Source organism: Hyperolius riggenbachi, chromosome 2 (assembly GCF_040937935.1).
Source record: "Hyperolius riggenbachi isolate aHypRig1 chromosome 2, aHypRig1.pri, whole genome shotgun sequence".
Taxonomy (NCBI): Eukaryota; Metazoa; Chordata; class Amphibia; order Anura; family Hyperoliidae; genus Hyperolius; species Hyperolius riggenbachi.
The window spans coordinates 160,059,330-160,081,979 of record NC_090647.1 but is presented as its reverse complement, the minus strand read 5'-3'; the positions used below and the strand labels follow the sequence as shown (position 1 = coordinate 160,081,979).

The 22,650-nt window shown below is 45.0% G+C and overlaps 1 protein-coding gene across 1 annotated transcript in view; it reads right to left on the bottom strand.

Moving 5' to 3' along the window:
* TSC22D1 (TSC22 domain family member 1) overlaps nucleotides 1-21,330 on the bottom strand; it is a 133,868-nt gene extending 112,538 nt beyond the window's left edge. Inside the window, exon 1 of the mRNA XM_068267765.1 lies at nucleotides 17,760-21,330. Within this exon, the coding sequence (XP_068123866.1) occupies nucleotides 17,760-20,512 (2,753 nt within the window). The 5' untranslated portion in view covers nucleotides 20,513-21,330. The remainder of the gene's footprint in view (nucleotides 1-17,759) is intronic.
* Between the last annotated feature and the right edge of the window lie 1,320 nt (nucleotides 21,331-22,650).

Here is a 22,650-nt window from a genome sequence, read left to right as displayed (position 1 = left end):
AAAATGTTGTCAGAACTGGAAATGATCATTGTCAGAAGAAAATGGTAAGCTTCTGAGAGGAACTGATGGCAAGGTAACTATGTAATGTTCATTTGAAGTTACCTCATGTGTTTATTTTAAATAATTTTACTCACTTCAGGTTTCCTTTAAGGTTTTTATTGCCATATGCTTCATTGGATTGATTTTCCCTTCCAATCTGTCCTTAGGACTTGCAAAATAACTGTCCCAGAGGACAGGAAACAAGGCATGGCAATAAAACTGGTCATAGGTTCTAACACATACTACATCATTCTTGGAATCATTTCCCCACTTCCCTTCAAGACAGGATGTGATGGGAATTTTACAAAAATGCGCTTAAAGAGACTCCGTAACAAAAATTGCATCCTGTTTTTTATCATCCTACAAGTTCCAAAAGCTATTCTAATGTGTTCTGGCTTACTGCAGCATTTTCTGCTATCACAGTCTCTGTAATAAATCAATGTATCTTTCCCTTGTCAGACTTGTCAGCCTGTGTCTGGAAGGCTGCCAAGTTCTTCAGTGTTGTGGTTCTGCTATGAATTCCCCCTTCCAGGCCCCTCTATGCACACTGCCTGTGTATTATTTAGATTAGAGCAGCTTCTCTCTTCTCTCTTATCTTTTACAAGCTGGATAAATCGTCCTCTGAGCTGGCTGGGCTTTCACATACTGAAGAATTACAGACAAGGGCAAAGCTGTTTGCAGGAGAAAAAAGAGCAGCCTGAAACTTCAGTGCATGAGAACTGCAGGGAGAAAGAAACACACAAATGATCTCTTGAGATTCAAAAGGAAGGCTGTATACAGCCTGCTTGTGTATGGTTGTATTTTCTATGTGTGGACATACAGTACATCAACCTACTTCCTGTTTTGGTGGCCATTTTGTTTGTTTATAAACAACCTTTTTAAAACTGTTTTTAACCACTTTTAATGCGGCGAGGAGCGGCGAAATTGTGACAGAGGGTAATAGGAGATGTCCCCTAACGCACTGGTATGTTTACTTTCGTGCGATTTTAACAATACAGATTCTCTTTAAAGAACAGCTAGAAAATACCCTACAACTGCTAAAGCTGGAGTGTCAACACAACATAAAACAAAAAATGTAACCTGATCCAGGAATCAGAATCTGTATTTTTCACAGTAGACCCCTACATCACAGATACAGGAAGTAAAGCACACATTTCCAGCAATAAAGGTGTTAACTAGAGGTCTTTTGTTATCATTTGGCAATAACATCATCAACATTCCCTTTATACAGAACAGCAGTGGAAATTCACTGGCTTATTTCTAGATCACATAATATAAGACGTAACTGCTTCAATAATACCAGTATCTTATGAAATTAAATGAAAGAGTAAACACTATAGCATGTCAACATAACGCTATACAATCTATATGCAATCAGAATGTATTTAAAGAGGAACTCCAGCCTAAACAAACATACTGTCATTAAGTTACGTTATGTTAATTAAAATAGATAGGTAATATAATCTCTTACCCACACTGTTTTAATAGAACAGGCAAATGTTTGATTTCATGATGGCAGCCATCTTTTTGGTTGAAAGCAGGTGACAGGGAGCATGAGACAGTTCCAACTGTCCTGTGTCCTCTCCCAGTTGCTAGGCAACATGAACAACAACATAGAAAATCCCATCATGCTCTGCACAGCATCAGGGGAAAAAAGCCTAGGCTTTTTTCTTTGATGGGTGGAGCTTAGATAAAAATGCAGCTAAAAATGATGCTTTGGTAAGAAAAACAAAGTTCTGATGCTGTGAAACTGTTAAAGAAACACCAAGCCTTTCCAGTTCTGCTGAGTAGATTTGTAGTCCGGAGGTTCACTTTAAGAGAAACGTTGCCAGTCAATTAATGGTCAAACAGCCGCAAGTATTTGGCTACATCTCAGCATTATTTTATTCCACTGACATGTCATGGATATTGGTACAAATACAATGCCCTTGAGTATTTGTCTATTAGTACTGTTAAGATTAAACTGCAGCACAGCAAATTCTGGGCTAAAGATTGATTGATATCCTACCCCACCACAATGGGGGGGGGGGGGGGGGGGGGGGGGGGAGTCCTCCCAGGCTTTTTTAGCCGGGTGCTCCACCTGGCTAATTTTGGTGACCACCTGACTCATCTGCTCGCCGCCGCCGCCTCCTCCTCCTCTCAACAGTGTTGCACGGGTCCTGCCTTCCCCCATCATGCCCCACCCGGCTACTTTTTCATTCCACCCACTGGAAAAAATAATTCTGGGTAGAACACTGCCAGACCTCGGAATGTGAAAGGGCTGGGACCCACTAGGAGAGCTTTTTCTGCACTTGCCAATCAGCAAAGTACTACTCCAGTAGATCCCTACGGGGATGGTCCCACTAGCAGCAATGTCTGCAACATTTTAGGAGTGATCCTTGGGCGATCACATCAGTGGCTACAATAGCCAAATCGCGATCACTCTGGGAATTGCTGTGATATCGTGTCACTTCGACGAATAGCTAAATCACAGGCACATTGCAATTGCCGCAAAGTGCCCATAGTGGGTACCAGCCCAAACTGATTTATCTGATAAATTACTTTAAGTTGACCCAGCAGAGATGGATACTGAATCTCAATGGTGAAAATAGAATGTCAGACAAACTTGTCATGTGCTAGCTTAGGCAATGATGCAGTGAAGGAGTGGATCAGAGAACCTAAGAATGGTATTGCTTTGGGACATGGGTCTTGGCAGATGCCCTGAATCCTCCATATTAACATAAAAACAATTCGGTTTCATTGTACCGTGCACGTGTTTTAAAGTAAAACGGGAGAAATGGTGAGAAAAAGCAGCAAAAACCCATAAGAAGGTCAATTCTTAATGACCAGCACACCATCAACATATGATGGAGATAATAGGTGTGTGGCTGCGCGCCCTCCTCTCCTCCAAGTCATCTCTTGTTTAAAAATGACAGTATCCAGACCCCCATTTCAGACCTTCCACTTACATTTGGGTCTGCACTTAGCAAACAATTTGAATGTAATAAAGTCTATAGTAACTCCATGGGGATCAGACTGTCCTAAAACAGGCGCAATGGTCCTAACCAGGGTTGTGGAGTCGGTACAAAAATCTTCCAACTCTGAGGCCTGGAACCCACTAGAGCAATTTTGTGAGCGTTTAGTGAGCGATTCAAACCGCTAGAGATTTTCCTAAATGCTCAGCTAATGTTAATGGATGGGCCAAATTCCACTGGAGCGATTGCGATTACCAAAACGCAGGACATGCAGCATTTTTAGCGTTTAGCGTTTGCGTTTCTACAAAGTATATAAACGCTGGCATAATTGCTCATCAAAACCTACACAGAGCGATTTTGCTAGCGTTTTGAAGTTACTGCACACTGTGAAAAAAATTTAAATTAATTGAAAGGATCAATCAGAATTAAAAACGCTAATCGCTAAACAATCGCTGTCAAAAACGCTCATGAAATCGCTTACAAACCGCTAGCGATTGCGATAGCGTTTTGTAGTGGGTTCCAGGCCTGACTCAGTTTATGAAACCACAGACTCCGACTCTAGGTACCCAAAATTGCTCCAACTCCGACTCCACAGCCCTGATCCTAACTACATTCAACACCACTCATTGAGGACTGCACTGCTATCACACACAGCATCACCTTCACTAATGTTTGGCCCTGGGGCCATAGTAGTTCTGAGGCCCCATTCACACTTACAAAACGCCGGCGATTTTTGCCGGAATTTTGTAGGAGTGATTTTCCGTAATTTCACACAAAAAAAAAAAAAAAAAAAAAAATCACTGAACACTGCGGCGATCGCGTTTAGCTCTTCTATAGCACCGAAACACGATCACCGGGAAATCGCCTGAAAATGGTGCAGGCGACGCGTTTGCGTTTCTGCCCATTTTTGGGGGATTTGCGGCTATTAGTGCAAATCGCCCAAGTAAGAATAGGCCCATAGGGTTTCATTATGCTAGCGCTTTTAAAAAGCTCTAGTGTCTGGAGCATTTTGCCGAAATCGCGGCAAAACGCTCTAGTGTGAATGGGGCCTTAAAAGAGAACCCGAGGTGGGGTTCTGACAAAGCCATCTACACAGAGGCTGGGTCTGCCTATACTGCCCAGTCTCTGTTGCTATACAGTTCCCCCCTAAGTTCCCCCTGCGCTCTGCTGGCCCCCATAAATCACAGCCGCCTGTCGACACGCAGCAGGCTGTGTTTACATCTGCAGCTGTCACTCTCACCGCTCCCCCGCCTCCTGCATAGCTCCGGTCCCCGCCCGCGTCCCTTCCCTCCAATCAGCGGGGAGGGAAGAGACGCGGGCGGGGACCGGAGCTATGCAGAAGGCGGGGGAGCGCCGAGACTGACAGTACATAGGTAAACACAGCCCGCTGTGACACGCTGCATGTCGACAGCGCGGCTGATTTATGGGGGACAGCAGAGCGCAGGGGGAACTTAGGGCGGGATTGAGATGGCAACAGAGGCTGGGTAATATAAGCAGACCCAGCCTCTGTGTGCAGATAGCATTGTCAGAACCCCACCTCGGGTTCTCTAAACAAAATGAAGGCTTGTACAGATGCAATATTGCCAAGCATTGCTCACCGCCCTTCACTTCAGGCTGTGGTGCAGAATGGGCCATTTCATACAAGTCTTCACTCCACCACTTAGGGCCATATGCAATTCACTTTTTCACTTGAGTTTTCTCCTAGGAGATAATTTTTCATCTTCGATTTAAAATAACTTTTCAGAAATTTTCAACAAAAAAGTACCAAAAAGTAGGTGAAAAAGTACTATCAAAATTATTTTGAATATGTTCTTGCTTTGTGGTGGCTTAAAAAGCATTTTCTTGACAATTTTTTTGTAGCAGGATAACAGAGGCGCCAGGTAGAGTAAAATTAATTAAAATCGTTAAAAAGGGCGAAGTGGGTGGACTCACCTCCCTTCTGGAAGAAATGGGCGGACAACGGGCAAGTTACTTGCAGTTTAAAGTAACATTTAATAATAACTCCAAAAGTGCAACGCGTTTCACGGGTAACAGTCCCGCTTCTTCAGGCAAACGATTTTTGGAGGGTACACTGTCTGGTCAAGAGCTGGGTATAGCGACTCGACAGTAACTTGCCCGTTGTCCGGCCATTTCTTCCAGAAGGGAGGCGAGTCCACCCACTTCGCCCTTTTTAACGATTTTAATTAATTTTACTCTACCTGGCGCCTCTGTTATCCTGCTACAAAATAATTTAATCCACCCTTGGTGGAGGGGTGTATCCCCACTTTTTCCCCATCTACAGAGAGCGACTTCTTAGACCTGAGCGGGGTCAGGTTCTAATTCTCCCCGCCTGCTCGCCCAGTGGTTGCCTTGGTGGCGACCTACCTTTGTTAGTATAATCACCTTCTTTATCACCAGATACCGTTACATTAACATACTACACCATATCGGGCTCTCGGTTCCCCACATTTTATTGACAAGTTTAAAATTATCATCTAAGAGAAAACTCAGGTGAAAAAGTGAATTGCATATGTGCCTTAGAGTCAATGAAACCATACACATACTGCACTGATATACTGTACAAAGATTCAGGGCTGTGGAGTCGGTACAAAAATCATCCGACTCCTCAGCTTATGAAACTTCCGACTCCAGGTACCCAAAATTGCTCCGACTCCTTAGTCTAATTTTTACAAAGGCTATGGATTTGGTTCAAAAATCATCCGACTGACATTTATTGAAACCACCAACTCCAGTTACCCATAATTACTCCGACTCCACAGCCCTTCAAAGATGTTCCACTTCAAATGCATTTATAAAAGTATGTTGTAGTGTCAGTGGTGCCCATTGAAGTGCCCAAGAGACAGTGGCCCTGTTTTCAGAGATATTCACAAAAGCAAAAATGTCTACAATTATAGAATCATTCTTTTTCACTCCGAGAACTTCACTATGTTTGAGGGAGTTCAGAATACACTCGAATTAAAGTCTGTGGGTCCAACGGTTGATTATAATGAGCATCCATTCACATTTTTAGTGCTGAAAGATCTAGAAGTCTAGATAGTCATCCAGTTTCAAATTACCGGTACTTAAAATTTCTCACACCGCAGCCAATTTTAAAGCAGATTTTAAAGCATGGTGCAGATTTCATGTGACAGCAACATAAAACCACAACTTCCTCCATGCTGCAGCATGTGCACCGACAGACAGCTACAGTGTTACTATACAGTGCAAACGTGAGTCACCTTCACTGTAATTATAAATAAAATACCCTGTGTCTGTACTGATAAGGTCTATAACCAAAATGCAGTAAAGACTTATTTGGCATGCATTTATACTGTATTTCAAATAATTTCAAAGTATTGACAAAAACTGCAAACAGCATAACAGGGCACATAGGATAAACGGGGCAAACAAATGCTACTTGGTAAGCTTAGACTGCTCCATTCATGAACATGGCATATAGGATCCTTGCAAAACATCTTATGTCAAAATGGAATGCTCAAAAAAAAGGCCAAAAGTTCTAATTCTGCCAAACAAATACGGTCTTGTACAATCTGTCAACCTGTGGGCAACCATTCAGGCAATCATTCCAATAACATTACCAATCTGTAGTTGATGTGCCAGAAACAGCTAAACCATGTACACACACATACAATGGCTCTCCAGACTGAACCCTTTTCAGGAGCCAGCTGCCCCGGTCTCCTCTGTATATTAGTGGTCAGCTGCACGAGAACTAGTAAGCTAAGAAAAAAAAAAGTGTGAACATCCTCAATTGGCTGAAAATATCGATGGATTGGCTACCTATATAGAGAATTCCACTACTTTGGCCAGAAAATCTTGCTAATCCTATGGGACGTTCACATTGCAATGTTAGAGTTGCATTGTAACGTGTAGTGTTATGGTAACGCACTGCTGCAGTGCATTACCTCCAAACACACATTACCAGGTACAGGAACGCATACTTTTCATTGCCTGCATGCTTTCCTGTACCTACCGTATGCGACGGTAATGCAGAATTAATGTGCGTTACCACTTTTTGCCTTGCGTAGTACTGCTTCGTTGTGACTTTAATGTCGCATTACAACGCAATGTCCCCCTGTGAATGAGGCCTCAGTCTGAATATCATGCATGAAAGAAGCAGATTGCAAATGCAGTGGAATTTAAGCCAAACACTATCTGTATGCTTGTTTAGGATCTATAGCTACATGTATTGTAGGCAGATGATCAGCAGGATAGCCAGGCAACTTTATGGCAAGCCTCCATATCCCACTCAGGTCAGTTGTACTTTAAAGCGGACCTGAACTCAGAACATACCAGGGATGCTGTCACGAGTAGATTCGAGTGGCCTAAGCACTCGAACTCGTGATTCAAATGAGCAATAATTAATGCAGGTGTGGAGCGGGACATAAGGGGTTATTTACCCATAAGGCTGCGTGTTCCCTGCGCTCCAAATAGGATCCACACGCGTCCTATTCTTTGCGTTACAAGCCTCGCTGCAGGCACTGCGGGCACTTCCTTCTTCAAGCCGGAAGAAGTGCCTGCAGCGAGGCTTGTAATGCGATGAATAGGACACGTATGGATCCTATTTGGAGCGCAGGGAGCACGCAGCCTTATGGGTAAATAACCCCTTATGTCCCGCTCCTCACCTGCATTAATTATTGCTCATTTGAATCACGAGTTCGAGTGCTTAGGCCACTCGAATCTACTCGTGACAGCATCCCCGGAACATACTCTCTGCTCTAAAACATACGTAGCAGCATAACCTTTAAAATAATAAAATATATATATATATATATATATATATATATATATATATATATATATATATATATATATATATATATATATATATATATATATATATATATATATATATATATATATATATATATATATATATATATATATATTTCTTTGTTACAGTCGATACAAATCCTGCAATAAATCTGCAGTTTGTCTAATTCCTGTTTTCATGGAAGCAGACATATTGTTAAAGGGATCCAGAGGGGAACGATTTTTTAAAATAGAAAAAGTTTATACATACCTGGGGCGCGTACATTTGAAATCGGCGCCGGTAGACTTGGGCGCAGGATACAGCGTTATATAGCTGATCCTGCTTCTGCACAAGTCCGGGCCGATTTAATTACTATTCCCCCTCCAGGCCGCCATGGATAGTAGGGGAATGAAATAATTCGGCTTCCAGCGATTGCTGGAGGCCGAATTATTATGTTTTTAAGCAACTTCGGCTGTCTTCTGACGGAGCCGACGTTACTCACTGAGCACTTCAATAGGAATGATTCCTATTGAAGTCTATGGAGGCGCCGGCTGCGCCCAAATCTAGCAGCGCTGAAAAGCACTGCTCCGACCTGGGGCTTCTTCCAGCCCCATAAGCCTGGATCGCTCCCACGCCGCCATCCTTCGCTTCCTGGATCCGCCGGTACCGGGCCCGTCACTTCCGGCGGACGTGGCCAATTGTCCGCATCACAGGGGCTCCCCTCCATACCCGTACGCATGCAGCTGCGCAGTAGGCAGCCGCACGCGTACCTGTATGGAGGGAGCCCACTGTGATGCGGAGAATTGGACGCGTCCGTCGGTCGACTGGCGGTAATGACAGGACCCGGTATCGGCGGTTCCAGGCAGCGGAGGACGGCGGCGTAGGAGCGATCCGTGCGTATGGGGCTGGAGGAAGCCCCAGGTATGTATATTTGATCCTCTCTGGTTCCCTTTAACATTCTGTGTTTACCAATTAGCTCTCTGCCATGTCAGCCAGCTGACACAGCTGAGAGGTCAAATTACAACTTGTGATTAGTCACAGATGAGGGGGAATTAGACAGGCTAACCTCTCTAAATACATACAGGGTGCATTTCACTCTGCTTTTCTTCTGCCCTGGGAGAGTTAAGGTCCACTTTAACCCCCTTGCTGGTCCAATTCCCGCGCCAAGGGGGCAGCACAGCACTTTTTTTTTTAAATCATGTAGCGAGCCCAGGGCTAGCTACATGATAGCCGCTGAGCAGCGGCACCCCCGCAGCCACTCCGATCGCCGGAGTAAGCAGGAAATCTCGTTCAGAACGGGATTTCCTGCTGGGCTTCCCCGGTCGCCATGGCGACGGGGTGGGATGAAGTCACCGACTTCATGGACGTCGGGACATCAGAGGGAATCCCGATCTACCCCTCAGCGCTGCCTGGCACTGATTGGCCAGGCTGCGCAAGGGGTCTGGAGGGGAGGGGGGCGGCAGGTAGCGGCGAATCGGCGGCAAGCGGCAGCGATTGTAGTATGCACACAGCTAGCAAAGTGCTAGCTGCGTGCAATAAAAAAAAAATCTGCAAATCGGCCCAGCGGGCCTGAGAAATCCTCCAGCGCAGGTTACCCCGAGCTGAGCTTGGGATAACCGGCAAGGAGGTTAAAGGACAACTAAAGCAAGAGGTATATGCAGGCTGCAATAATTATTTCCTGTTAAGCAATACCAGTTGCTTGGCATCCTGATGATCCTTTTCCTCTAATACTTTTAGCCACAGACCCTGAACAAGCATGCAGCAGATTAGGTGTTTTTGACATTATTGTCAGATCTGACAAGATAAGCTGCATGCTTGTTAAAGGTGTATGACTCAGACACTAGTGCAGCCAAATAGATCAGAAGGACTGCCAGGTAACTAGTATTGTTTAAAAGGAATTAAATATGGCAGCCACCATACCCCTCACTTCAGTTGTCCATTAAAGCAGTGTTCCACAAACCTGTCCTCAAAGACCACCAACAGTGCATGTTTTGTGGAAATCCACACAGGTAGGTAATCAGCTCTGCCGAGACACTAATTACCCCACCTGTGAATGTTTGTAGTTTCCTGCAAAACATGTACCTTTGGGGGGCCTTGAGGACAGGGTTGGGGAGCTCTACTTTAGGCCTCTTGCACACTACATGCGATTCCGATTTTTATTCTGATCTGTTTTTGGATTCTGATTTAAAAAAAAAAAGAAAAAAAAAAAACTTACTGCATGCTGCTAAAATTTTTAATCTGAATCCAAAAATCGGAAGTTTCAAAAATAAAATAAAAAATTTGGAATCGCATGTAGTGTGCAAGAGGCCTTAAAGAGCTTTGAGTGCCTGGCTCTTTAGATGTGTTCTGTAGTTTATAGTCTTACTGTAGCTCACTGAAGGGCACTACTGTACTGTACCACTGCAGAGCAGCCTCATTCCACAGGCTGGTAAATATTGTTCATATAGTCATATACAACTGACGTAAAATAAGGTGCTGTGTGTGGAGCAAACTTGGGCCCATAGTTTGACCAGGAATTTCTGCACTGAAAAAAAAAAAAAAAAAAAGGAAAGAAAAAAAACAAAAACAAACACACAATGCAGTTATAAAGAACTTGAATTCTGCAATATTCAACCCAGCGTTCGCCCCGTAAAGAAGCTACAAATTCGATTTCAGTTCTAAAAAGTACAATGCTGCTTTCAAGCAGAACTCATCATGAGTTATCAAATGAACAGCAACACAGTCATCTATTTTTCAACACAACTAAAAAAAAACTTGGCGTTTTTAAACAAAAACATTCTAAGCATTGACATTTCAACTAAAAAAGTGACACCTGTTGCTGAAAAAAACGATACTACATACCAGTATATTGGAACAGCACTAATATTTAGGGACATCTTTTTCACTGAACCATAAACCTTACACACAGATCTATTGTTCAAGTGTCAATACAGGCATTAAGGACAGTAGACAAACACTATTAAAAGAGGTTTGCACACCCAAAAACAACAATTACAAACATTGCAGGGAAAAAAAAAAAAAAATACAATCAACACATCAAATATAACCGAATGAAGAAAACTTGTCAGGACATACCCATGATAAAAAGATACTTAAGTAAACAAAACAAAAAAAAGCAGATGTACTTACCGGGGGCACCGCCCCCCCACCCCACCCCCTGCAGTTGCCCTGTGCCCGCACGCTGATAGTCAACAATCCTCCGGTACCCCCCACACACAGCTCAATTTCGCTTTTGTCGACTGAGCCTGCCCTCGTCTGCGCTCCCATCACTGGGAGCGCCCTGTGCAGGCACAGTAGAGATTTTCTCATATTGCGCCTGCGCAGGATGCTCCCAGCATGGAGCTCGAACGAGGACGCAGTAGCTGGTAACAGGCCAAAAGCGAAACTTAGCCATGGTGGGGCACTGGAGACACTGCTGCTTTTTATCGCACAATGCATGCGATTCCCTATTGCTGACAGTCAGCTGTTCACAGCTGGCTGCTGAGCAAGAAAGCAGATTCATCTGCAAAATAAAAATTAAAAAAAATAAAAAAAATTTAAAAAAAAAGCTGCCGTTTTTTCTGCGGGCTCAAGTGTGACCCCTGCCTGATAGCTATTATGGTTGAAAAACTATGTCCTCAAGTCCCTCACAGCTAAGACAAGCACAACTAATAAACACTTCTACTTGTGACTTAGCAAAATATTTCTTGAAGGTAACGGAATAGCCAAATAAATAGAAATCCAATAGTGAGTACACACATCAAAACTTGATTGGTCAATTTTACCACTTCCATCTGGTATGAGAGCTTACCTATACAATCTGCAGGATCCCATACTACAGGGAATAGATAAAAAACTGAGCAACCAGCGATAGTATCAATTCTGGCCTGCATACACAGTTTTAATGCAAACAATATGCAGTGTCAAACTGAGCCATCAAAATCAGCAGAAAGTGCATTTGATTGGACCAAGCTGCATACAATTTACATAAAATTTGAAATTATAAAGGTGCCCATAGACCTGACAATTATGGGCAGATTCGACAAAGAAATTTATCTCTAATCGAATCTGATTAGAGATAACATTTGTTTTTTGTCGATTCTGCCAATACACTTCAGGTCGATTCCAGCATAAAAATCTTCATGGAATCAGTCCGCACCGCCGCTGCCCCAATGTATAAATGTGCCCGGTGTGTGCATTTATACGCTACCTGTCCTGTAGCAGCCTCCGTGCGGTGTCCATAATTCTCCGGGCGGCTATCCATACACGCCACTGGTGCATAACGTAAACACTATGCACCAGTGGCGTGTACGGAGAGCCGCCCCGAGGATACGGACAACGAGCGGAGGCTGCTACAGGACAGGTAACGTAGAAATGCACACACTGGGCAAATTTATACATTGTGGCGGGGGTTTCGTCGTGTCTCGTCGCTCGTTCCGGAAATCACCGCTGTATCCCTGACCAGCCAACTACGGCCCGACATCTTGCGGCACGCGCCATTGACCATGCGACCAATTACCGTCCCGAAATTGGTCTGTCGGTCGGGCATGCACTTTGTGGCACAGATTTTCATTCGATTATAATAATCAAATTGGATGGTCAATCGGCCGCTAAGTTGCCAGATGTATGACCACATTTAGGCTACATTCACAGTGTTGTGATGTGGTGCAACAGCCATATTGCAATGCATAGCAACAAAAAGCTAAAGAGTAAGAAATAGTGGCCTGGCAGAGAGACATGATTTTGTGTTTGAAACTTATTCTCAAAAATGTATAAAAAGACCCTTGCTAGCAACAATTTCATGAAAATTAAAGGACAACTGAAGTGAGAGGAATACAGAGGCTGCCATATTTATTTGCTTTTAAACAATACAAGTTGCCTAGCAGCCCTGCTGATCTATTTGGCTGCTGTAGTGAGTGTCTGAGTCACACCAGAAACAAGCATGCAGCTAATCGTCAGATCTGACAATGTCAGAAACACTTGATCTGCTGCATGCTTGTTCAGGGGCTATGGCTAAAAGTATTAGAGGCAGAGGATCAGCAGGACTGCCAGGCAACTGGTATCACTTAAAAGGAAATAAATATGGCAGCCTTCATATACACCTCTCACTTCAGTTGTCCTTTAACTTTCCAACTCTTTTTCTGGATCATCCACGTCCTCCTTAGCACCTATTATTTCCAGGATGCTGGGGAGGTGTGGGTGATCCTAAAAATGGTTCAGAACTATAGCTCTAGGGGCTGTGGAAGTTCCCAGCGGTGAGTTACAGGGGCAAGCACAAGCTTGCATGATGTAGCTCCGCCCCTTTCCACATGCACCAGCGTAATACTACATGGCACTCATTGCTCATGGGAGGGGATTAAAGTGGGGGACACTGTGTCACTTTGATCCACATAGGGGGAACGCCATGCCAGACCTGCTCATGCAGTGGCTCCTCTACAAAGGAGCAAAGTGCGATGCATCAGCACAGGAGACAGCGAGCGCAGCGAGGATGGATGGGGCCAGCAATGAGCAGAGTGTCAGACATTTTCCAGACTTTCAGCTGCTCTCTTGCACCGGGGTTGGGTGCTTGTCAGCGCTCAGTAGCGGCGCTGCACAGCCCCCCCCCTCCCCCCCAGTTCTCTGGCGCGTAGTAACACCACCAAGTATCTAGCTCTGACACGCATGGTTTTACAACAGCTGCCATTTGGCTGTATTTTAATTGCCCCCAAATGACGCTCATGGGCGGCAGACAGGGTGCTGAACTGGCCAACAAGCGCACTGTTCAGCATCCTATGTAAGAAGCCAAAATTAACACCTTTTAACTCAGGCACACCTTTGGTGCCAGAAAATGTTAGTTAAAGTGAAGCTAAACGGAGAAGGATATGGATTTTTCATTTTAAAATAATACCAGTTGCCTGACTCTCCTGCTGATCCTAAAGGTGCATACACACATCAGACTATAGTCTTTGGAAAATGAAAGATCACAGACCAATCTTACCACCCTTCATGTAGTATGAGAGCCATACCTTAAAGGGACAATTAAGTCAAACAAAAAAGAGTTTTACTCACCTGGGGCTTCCAATAGCCCCCTGCAGCTGTCCGATGCCGTCGCCGTCTCCCTCTGATCCTCCTGGCCCCGCCGGCAGCCACTTCCTGTTTCGGTGACAGGAGCTGACAGGCTGGGGACGCGAGTGATTCTTCGCATTCCTGGCCACAATAGCGCCATCTATGCTGCTATAGCATATATCATATACCATATAGCTGCATAGAGGGTGCTAATGTGTCTGGGAACGCGAAGAATCACTCGCGTCCCCAGCCTGTCAGCTCCTGTCACCGAAACAGGAAGTGGCTGCCGGCGGGGCCAGGTGGATCGGAGGGAGACGGCGAGGGCACCGGACAGCTGCAGGACGCTATTGGAAGCCCTAAGCGAGTAAAACTCTTTTTTTGTTTGACTTAAGTGTCCCTTTAAGTCTTTTCTATGGAGCTGAACTCCCCATCAGAAAAAAATCTTTGCAAGATGCAGCACACAAAGATGCTGTACACACAGATGCTGTAGTGTACAGACACAAAAGATCAGTATCTGCAAAAGATCTGTTCCTGCCAAAGATCCGTTCCGGCAAATTGCATTCATAGTCTATATCTGCAGATCCTCATATACACACCTTGTTTAACAGACATTCATCTGCATATCTGAAAATCCATCCTGGTGGATCTGATCTGCAGATGAATGTCAGTTAAACAAGGTGTGTATGATGATCTGCAGATCTCATAGACTATGAATGCAATTTGCAGGAACGTATCTTTGGCAGGAACTGATCTTTTGCAGATACCGGTACTGATCTTTTGTGTCTGTATAGCATGTTTGTGTGCAGCATCTTGCAAAGATTTTTTTCTGATGGGGAGTTCAGCTCCATAGAATAGACTGTGTAGAAATGCTCTCATACTACATGAAGGGTGGCAAGATTGGTCTGTGATCTTTCATTTTCCAAAGACTATAGTCTGATGTGTGTATGCACCCTAAGTCTCTAATACTTTTAGCCACAGCCTCTCAAAAAGCATGCAGATCAGGTACTCTGACTGCACTCAGACTCAATTAGCTGCAGGCTTGTTTCAAGTGTGTGATTCAGCCACTACTGCAGCCAAAGAGATCAGCAGGACTGACAAGCAACTGGTATAGGAAACATCCATATCCGTCTCAGTATAGGTGCACTTTAAGGCTGCCTTGGATCTCTGCTCTGAAATGAGTGCTATGGTTATTGCTAACTTTATTCTATTTCTAAAAATGTCAGCTGCCTGTCTGGCTGATCTTCTGTCTTCAGTAGTCATGTCACACATATGCAACAAGAATGCAGCCAGTGAGGTCACAACAACTGACCTGCCTTTATGTTTTGGGTCAGAGACTGAGAAAATGTAAGAGACAGAATCAGCACAACATTCAGGCAATCAGTACAGATCCCTTTTGTCTAAAGACCGCCTGACCACTGTGAGCCAGTAACAATGATAATGAAGTGCAAAATTAAAAAAAAAAAAAAAAACCCAAGGCGAGAAGGATATGGAGGCTACCATATTCATTTCCTTGCAAACAATGCCAGTTGCCTGGCAACCCTGTTGATCTAAGAAGTGTGAATCAAAACAAAACCCTGGGACAAGCATATAGCCAATCCAGTCAGAGTACCTGATCTGCTGCATGCTTGTCCAGGGTCTATGGCTAAATGTATTAGAGACACAGGATCAGGATGACTGCCAGGCAACTGGCATTGTCTAAAAGGAAATAAACATGGCAGCCTTCATATCCCTCTCACCGTGTGTTGGGTTCATAGCCTTGGGTTCCTAATCGGTTTAAGTAGCCAGGCACCACCACCTTCCATATAGGAAGCATTTCTTCCTTCTGCTAGGTATGGGAGGGAAAAGGCAACAAATCTGTACGTCACAGGTAGGCCATCAACAGAACTGATCAAAAGGATACAAATAAAATTTCAACTTGCAATTAAATTTCATGTAAACCATATGTAGCTGAAAATTGGACAAAGTTTTTCAAGCTGGATATGATTTAGTGATAAGTTTGAATGAAAAGTGAAATTTCTGCATTTTATTGACCATCCCTGGTCATGAACCAAAATAAGCAAGTAAACATCCCTGCATAAGCTAGTGCTTCCCTTGTCTTTAATAGGGATTGTCAATGAGATGCAAATAGATTCAGTGTTATGTCAAAAGCAAATCTATACAGCTTGAAAATGGACCAATTGAATTCCATCTTAGCAGGTATGGATTGGTCCATTTTCAAGCTGCATAGAAAATGTCCATAATCCAGCATCAACTTGGAACTATTTGCATCTCATTGACAATCTCTAGTCTTCATGAAAAGTGGGTGGCAAATTAGAATTACATAATTCAGCACTACTATATTTTAGGGCCCATTCACACTGGGGCGATTTGCGGCCATTTACCACTAAACGCGGCACCCGCAAATGCTAGTGTAATGTTAACTATATAGCAGTGCGATTTTTGAACAATTGCGACTGCAATGTAAAAAAGCGCCAATTGTGATTGCTAAAAAGAAAAAAAAAAACACCCCATGGCACAACACTAGCACTAATCGCTAGCATTTTGCGATCCCCTGTGTGAATAGGCCCTTAGAGGATACAGCAGGAAAACTCATAAGGAACAGTTCAATTACAGCACCCTCTACAGCACAAAGCATTGTAATTGGCCAAATGGTGCAAGTGTAGTTTACTACAACCTATCTTAAAATCTAGCAGTTTGAGTGGGTGCTGTCCACCCAATCATGGTAGTGGCATTCCCAATGAGGTTTCTTGTTGGGTCCCCCTAAAGTAGACTAGTGACCGACATTGATAGGCAACCACAGAAAGGCATGGCAGGAGCAGCAGCGTTTAACCCTTCAGTCCAATGGAAATATTTGTGTGCTGGGATGGTTGTACCCTACACCTTACAGATCACAACAAATAACCATTGGGGCTGGGACCACCTAGAGCATTTTTCAATCGCTAGCGATTTCCCAAAACACTTTGCCAATGTAAGTGGATGGAGCAGGTCCCACTGAAGAGATTGCGATTAGAGAAAGCGCAAATCACAGGATATGCAGCATTTTTGGGAGAGCTTCCATTCTAATGTTTTGTATAAGAGCAAGGAAATTGCTTCCAAAATTGCCTACAAAGCACTACCACAAATCGCTATAGTGCTTTGTAGTTGGTACCAGGCCTTAGGTGTAGTTAGAAACCACTGATGAGTGAACAGTGGGAGGAGAGTATGACAGAAATCCTATTAAAGATGTAACTCCAGCCAAATTGTCTTTTTAATTTGGATGGAGTCTGGAAGGGTTACAACATATTAAACATGAAAGCGATCCTCCTGTCTAGCTATAAAATGTTTAATTATTACAGAAGTTAAAATAAACTGAACTTTTCACCTCTTCAAGCTACCACGAAGGTAAATATGACATCATTTAGAAATAGTCTTGCTTGGCTCATGGGAAAGAGGCCTGGGAACATGATGACAAACCTCTTGTGCAAGCTCATAAACTAGAGACTAGCTCTGAGCACATATTATGCTGGCTGATTACAAAGGATAGACCATGTGGATACACATTCTTCTTATTTCCATGAACTAAAAACACAAGCTGCATCCTCTGCGTTAAAAATTAGGTATGAAATGCATCACTGTATACATAATCAGAGAATCCAGAAAGTTGGTTCAGATTATAAATTGTATTAGTTACCTTTAGATGGAAAAGGCCTTCAAAAACACAGATGGGCTGGGATTGTATTTTTATGCTAAGGTTGGGTGGGAGCACAGGAAAATACATACAACACAAAAGGGAAATCATGACATTCTGATTCCAGCAAGTGAATAATACAGGATGCCAGTTACAATTCAAGGACAATAGCCTACATTATGCAGTCAGCAAACTAGTGCATTTGCTATAGAAAAAAATACACTGAAAGTTGCAATTCATGGTAGGCCTACAGTATTATTTAGTGTAAAGAAGGAAATCCCAACATACACATAGCAACATGGATGGCAATGCAATCTGCCCTTACCTTTCATCTTCACCATCAACTAAAGGTGTTGTTAGGGGCAGAGACTTCAAAGGAAGAAGGGATCCAGTACCCTGCAGGTTACTATCCAATGAAGCGCCTTCACCAATATGGGGTAAGCCAACTGCTGAGTGCTCCATCAAACGTCGAGCATCTTCAATGTGACTTGCAACTGTCTGAATAAGGGCTGGGCCCAAGAACTGACTAGCAGGCATCTGAAGCATATTTTGAGCAATGTTCAAACTTCCCATTACTTGAGCCTGGCTTCCACTTTGGAGTAAACTCCCATTTTGTGCTGTTGAAAGCTGTGTAACAGTTGGTGGAGGACCCAATGTTGCAGTTGCAGCAGATATTCCAGGGGGAACGCTTGTACTTAGTTGTTGAACAGCAGAAACACCGGTAGCTACTGGTATAGGGCTCACAGCAGGAACATGTTGAGTGGTCATTCCTTGAACTGCAGGTTCAATAAGTTGTGTAGGGGGTTTGGTGGGGAGTAAAGGATTCTGAGGAGCAATCATCACTGGTTGCTGATGAGCTAATGCACCCACTTGCATGCCCTGTGTAGGGAGCAGTACTTGTGAAGGAGCTGGAACATTTTGCTGCATAATAGATGGCGACTGACTGGCAGACGTCTGATGTACAGGAGCAGGCAAACTTCCTTGCTGACCAACACCTACAACTTGACTGCTTGCTACAGGCATAGTAGTCTGAGCATGTACCACAGGCTGTGAAGGAGCAACACAAGTTGGTGGAGGCTGTACTGATGCAGATAGCATTTGTGTCTGTAAAACTTGTGCTTGACCAGGGACAGCTGCAGTGCCACCAACTCCAGCTGCACTGGACTGTACAGGGGCAACTGCTGTTTGAAGCATTTGTGGATGCTGTATGTATTCTGGCAAATTCCCTGGGACAGTTTGATTTGGTGCCATTACATGCCCAGAGGTCATCTGAGTAGGCGCAGTCTGTTGATGTGTATACTGTAACTGTTGTTGAGGAACAGTTGGCAGAGTCTGTATGGACTGTGCCTGTTGAGGATATGGCAACTGTTGTGGGATCATAGTGGAAACTCCTGGCTGCTGATGTCCCAAAGAGGATGGTACACCAAGAATGTTAACAGTAGCAGGCTGAACACCAACAACAGTGGGCTGGACTCCAACAGCAGCATTTATAGAAGCTGGAGCAGCCTGTCCAACTTGTTTCTGTGGAGAGTAAGTGGCATCTTGTGAATGAATCTGTAACTGTGCAAGTTGAGGCTGTGAAACACTCTGTGGTATATTTGTTGTTGGAATATTCTGAGTAAGAGGGTTGTTGAAGTCCATCTGTTGAGGACCAAGTGATTGAAACCCTTGCATTGCAGGTGCCCCCATTTCTCCACTTCCAACACTTTCTGTGTAATGACTCAGAGTGCTGATATTACTACTAACTGAGCTCCCACTGGTGCTCTCCCTTTCAGATGTCACTTCAAGTGGGTTTTGTTTAACGCTCTCTACTGCTTTGTTGATTGCAGCTCCCTCTGAAGCAGCTGCTGCATTTTCTTTGTCATAAAACTCCATACAAGTCCATCTGCCTTTTTTAAAAGGTTCTGAGCTAGAGTCTAATTTTACAACTCTAAATCTAGATGTCACAGCAGTTGAAGGTGCTGTCTGCTGCTGACCTACAGCTGGCCCAACTGCTGGCCCCGCAGCTGGATTAGGAGCATTAGGCATGTTAGATGAGGAAATGCTGCCATTTCCAGAAAAAGTTACAGTTGTATTAATGGATCCAGGGACTGCATTTACATTGCTAGCATTTGTAACATTGGTCAAGTTTACATTTACACCAGTGGGCAGAGGACCAGTAACACCACTTAAATGTTGAATATTAACAGTGTGTGTAGTACTGCTCATTAAAGGAGGATTGACACCAGTACTTACAGGACCACTTGCTTTACGTATCATAGGTGGTATAGTCCCTTGAGTTGGCGCAGAAGAGATAGAACCTGTTGTAACTATGCTGTCTGTACTTCCTTGGGTAGCTAACTTCACAGCTGCTGTGTTTTGGGAACTGCCAGACATAGATGCACTGGGTAAGCCATGGTGCGTACCTGGAGGAAGTCCATGGTGATGATGGTGGTGATGATGTTGAAGATGATGGGGATGGTGAACATTCCCATTGATAATAACAGTCTGCTGTATATTTGTTGGTATATGTTGATGAAGAGGAGGTTGGTTAGGAGAGACAGCCCCTGGAGTCTCCGCTTCCTGAAAATTATTCAGGGTCTCTTCTGAAGAGCTTCTTTCTGGGCCACCAAGATCTGTAGCTCTAGACGATACATCCAATATTTCAGAGGAAGAAAGATCTTCTGTATGGGACTCATCTAAGTCATCATAGCTTTCAGTATCTTCTGCTATGCTGTTGTTGGAGCTCATACTTGCTGAAATTTGAGCAGGTGTCACGCTGGTAATCTGAAAGCCACTTTTCTTTTTAATCTGTGCCCCAGACTGTAAAAGAGGCTGTGGCATTAAGTTAAGAGTCTGGGGAGGATGCTGCTGTGGTCCAGGAGAAGATGAGGATGCTGGTGGTGGAGGCGGCTGCTGCTGCACCAACATAGAAGGCGGATAATCATCAGAAGACAAGACATGCCCTCCTACACCAGGACCACTTTGTAAAGTCAATGGAGAGGGGGTGCCAGGGGTACCACTGCCCCTTCTAGGAACATCTGCCGGGTGCGCCATCTTCCTAGCAGATAGATCTGCAGATGGATCCGGCTGGTGCATTTTAATTCTCCTCCTCTAGCTATCAGCCCACCCACCTTCACTCCTCCAAACGTGCAAGATGCGATTCCCTGCACTGAAGGGGGACCAGGTCTCTCTCCCGCTGAGATCCGTATAGAGAAGCCAGCTGTAGATATATATGGGTAGAGACGTCAGCTCGGCAGTGCGCAGTCCTCAGTGGTGGCCACACATGAGAGATGTGTAGAATACACGGATGTGAGAGACGCAGTGTCACTTCCAAGTCTTGGCACGCCGCCTCCCTTTCCCCCTATTAATTACACAGCGATCAGCAGCGGCCCTTTGATGACAGTCTCCACAAGCAATCCTCAGCGGGTGGGGAGGAGGTAATGCCCGGAATCCAGACGCAGGCAACCAGGCAGGTGTCCGGCGGCGGGCTGAGGGATGCTGCTGCTTGTGCAGCCGGTGATCGCGGCCATCACTGACAACCATCAACAGTCCTGGTGCTCGGGGCCCGGCGGCAGCCCCATCCTCCTCACACCGGTCACACAGACACGGCAGCCGTATCGGACGGGGTTCCGCTGGATAGCCGGTGCTCAGGGCTGGAGCCGCCTCGGATTAGCGCTGTAGTGAAGAGGCCGGTGGCTCATGGAGGGCTGTTCTCTGTGTATGGCTCCCCCGTGACTCTGCCTTTCTTTTCTCTCGCTGTGTCTCTCGGCTCCGGCTCCCTGTTACACGGCGCCTGTGCCTCCCTCCCCTTCTTAATCTAGCACGGCATTGGAGGAGAGCGGCTGGGAGCCGGGGAAGCTGCTCGCTGAGGGGAGGAGACAACGCTCTGGTAGGTGGTTGAACGAGCAAGATGGAAGACGCGCATGCGCGGTTCGCCTTCTATCGAGAACCATAAAGACGGACGGCCTGCAGGGGGAGGGAAGGTACCGAACATGACGCAGCGGGCTCGCCCGAGTGTTGCCGGAGATTGCCGAACGCTTGGGCGAGGGTTTCGGCATCGTTCGGAATCTCCGAAGGGTGACGTCAGTGCAGGAGCCAGGCAGACGTGTCCTGCTTGTTGAACGTCTTTATGGGACCGTGTGGTTGGAAAGAGGCTATTGTGCAATGGAAGGGCCACGTGGAGGAACTGTCACCGGGAAGATTCTTGCATAATTTGCAGTGTAGATCTAGTAAAATCTTGTGTCACGGTCCTCATTAAACACACGGAGCTCTGAGACGCACCTGCTGCCTGCAGCGGAGATTTTTGCCAAGAGGCAGTGAGGTGCCTGTTACTCACCTGCAGCAGCATGGCTCTGACTCATGCGGAGGAGAATTATCATTTTCCTGTGCGATATTCAATCTTTGTCACTAGGAACACACTCGCAGTATTGACGCATGTACTGAAGAAACAATGAAACCAATGCAAGAAATGATAGCTTAGAGTTAGCTGCTGCCTTCATCAAATGGGAAAGTGACAGGAAATGAGAAACTTCATGTGGCAGCTAGTTACATATGAATAACAAGTGACCCTGAGATGAGAAAAGATGAGAAATAATAAAAGATTTATACATACCTGGGGCTTTCTCCAGCACCCTCTGCAGGAGGGGCAAGTGGGGCAATCGCCCCAGGCCCCACTCTTGAAGGGGGACCCGCACATGGGATGGGCAGTGTATTCAAAATTAATCAAATTCTATTCTGCCTGTTTTTCAGGAGTAGTGTCCATAGTTTAATGCCACTATTGTGGCACCTCCCTCTTACCAATAATCAACTCTAGGGCAGGCCCGAATTTACCTCAGGAGCCTATAGGCACAGATGTCCTGGCACCTTAGACTTCACCCTCCATGAACTTACAAACCCCTGCCGAACTGCACTGCGAGTGTGCTGGCTAGCCCAGCTGTCACTTCTCCCTTACCTCCTGACCCTTGCCCATCATGGGTAGCTACAGGTGCCCCTAAGAATTAGGTAGGCAGATGTACTCTCAATATTTTGTAGCTAGAAGCGCCCCCAAGTAGGTAGCTAGAGGAACCTCAGTATTAGTTAGCAAGAGGTCAATGGAATGGCGAGAGCAGGGTTTATGGCTAAAAGTATTAAAGGCAAACATTCTCATCAAGACTCTGCATAGGGAAGGAGAGAGGGAGGCACTCGGGGAAGGGAGTGAGCCAACTTTCCATCATCATGCGCCTGTAGGCATGTGC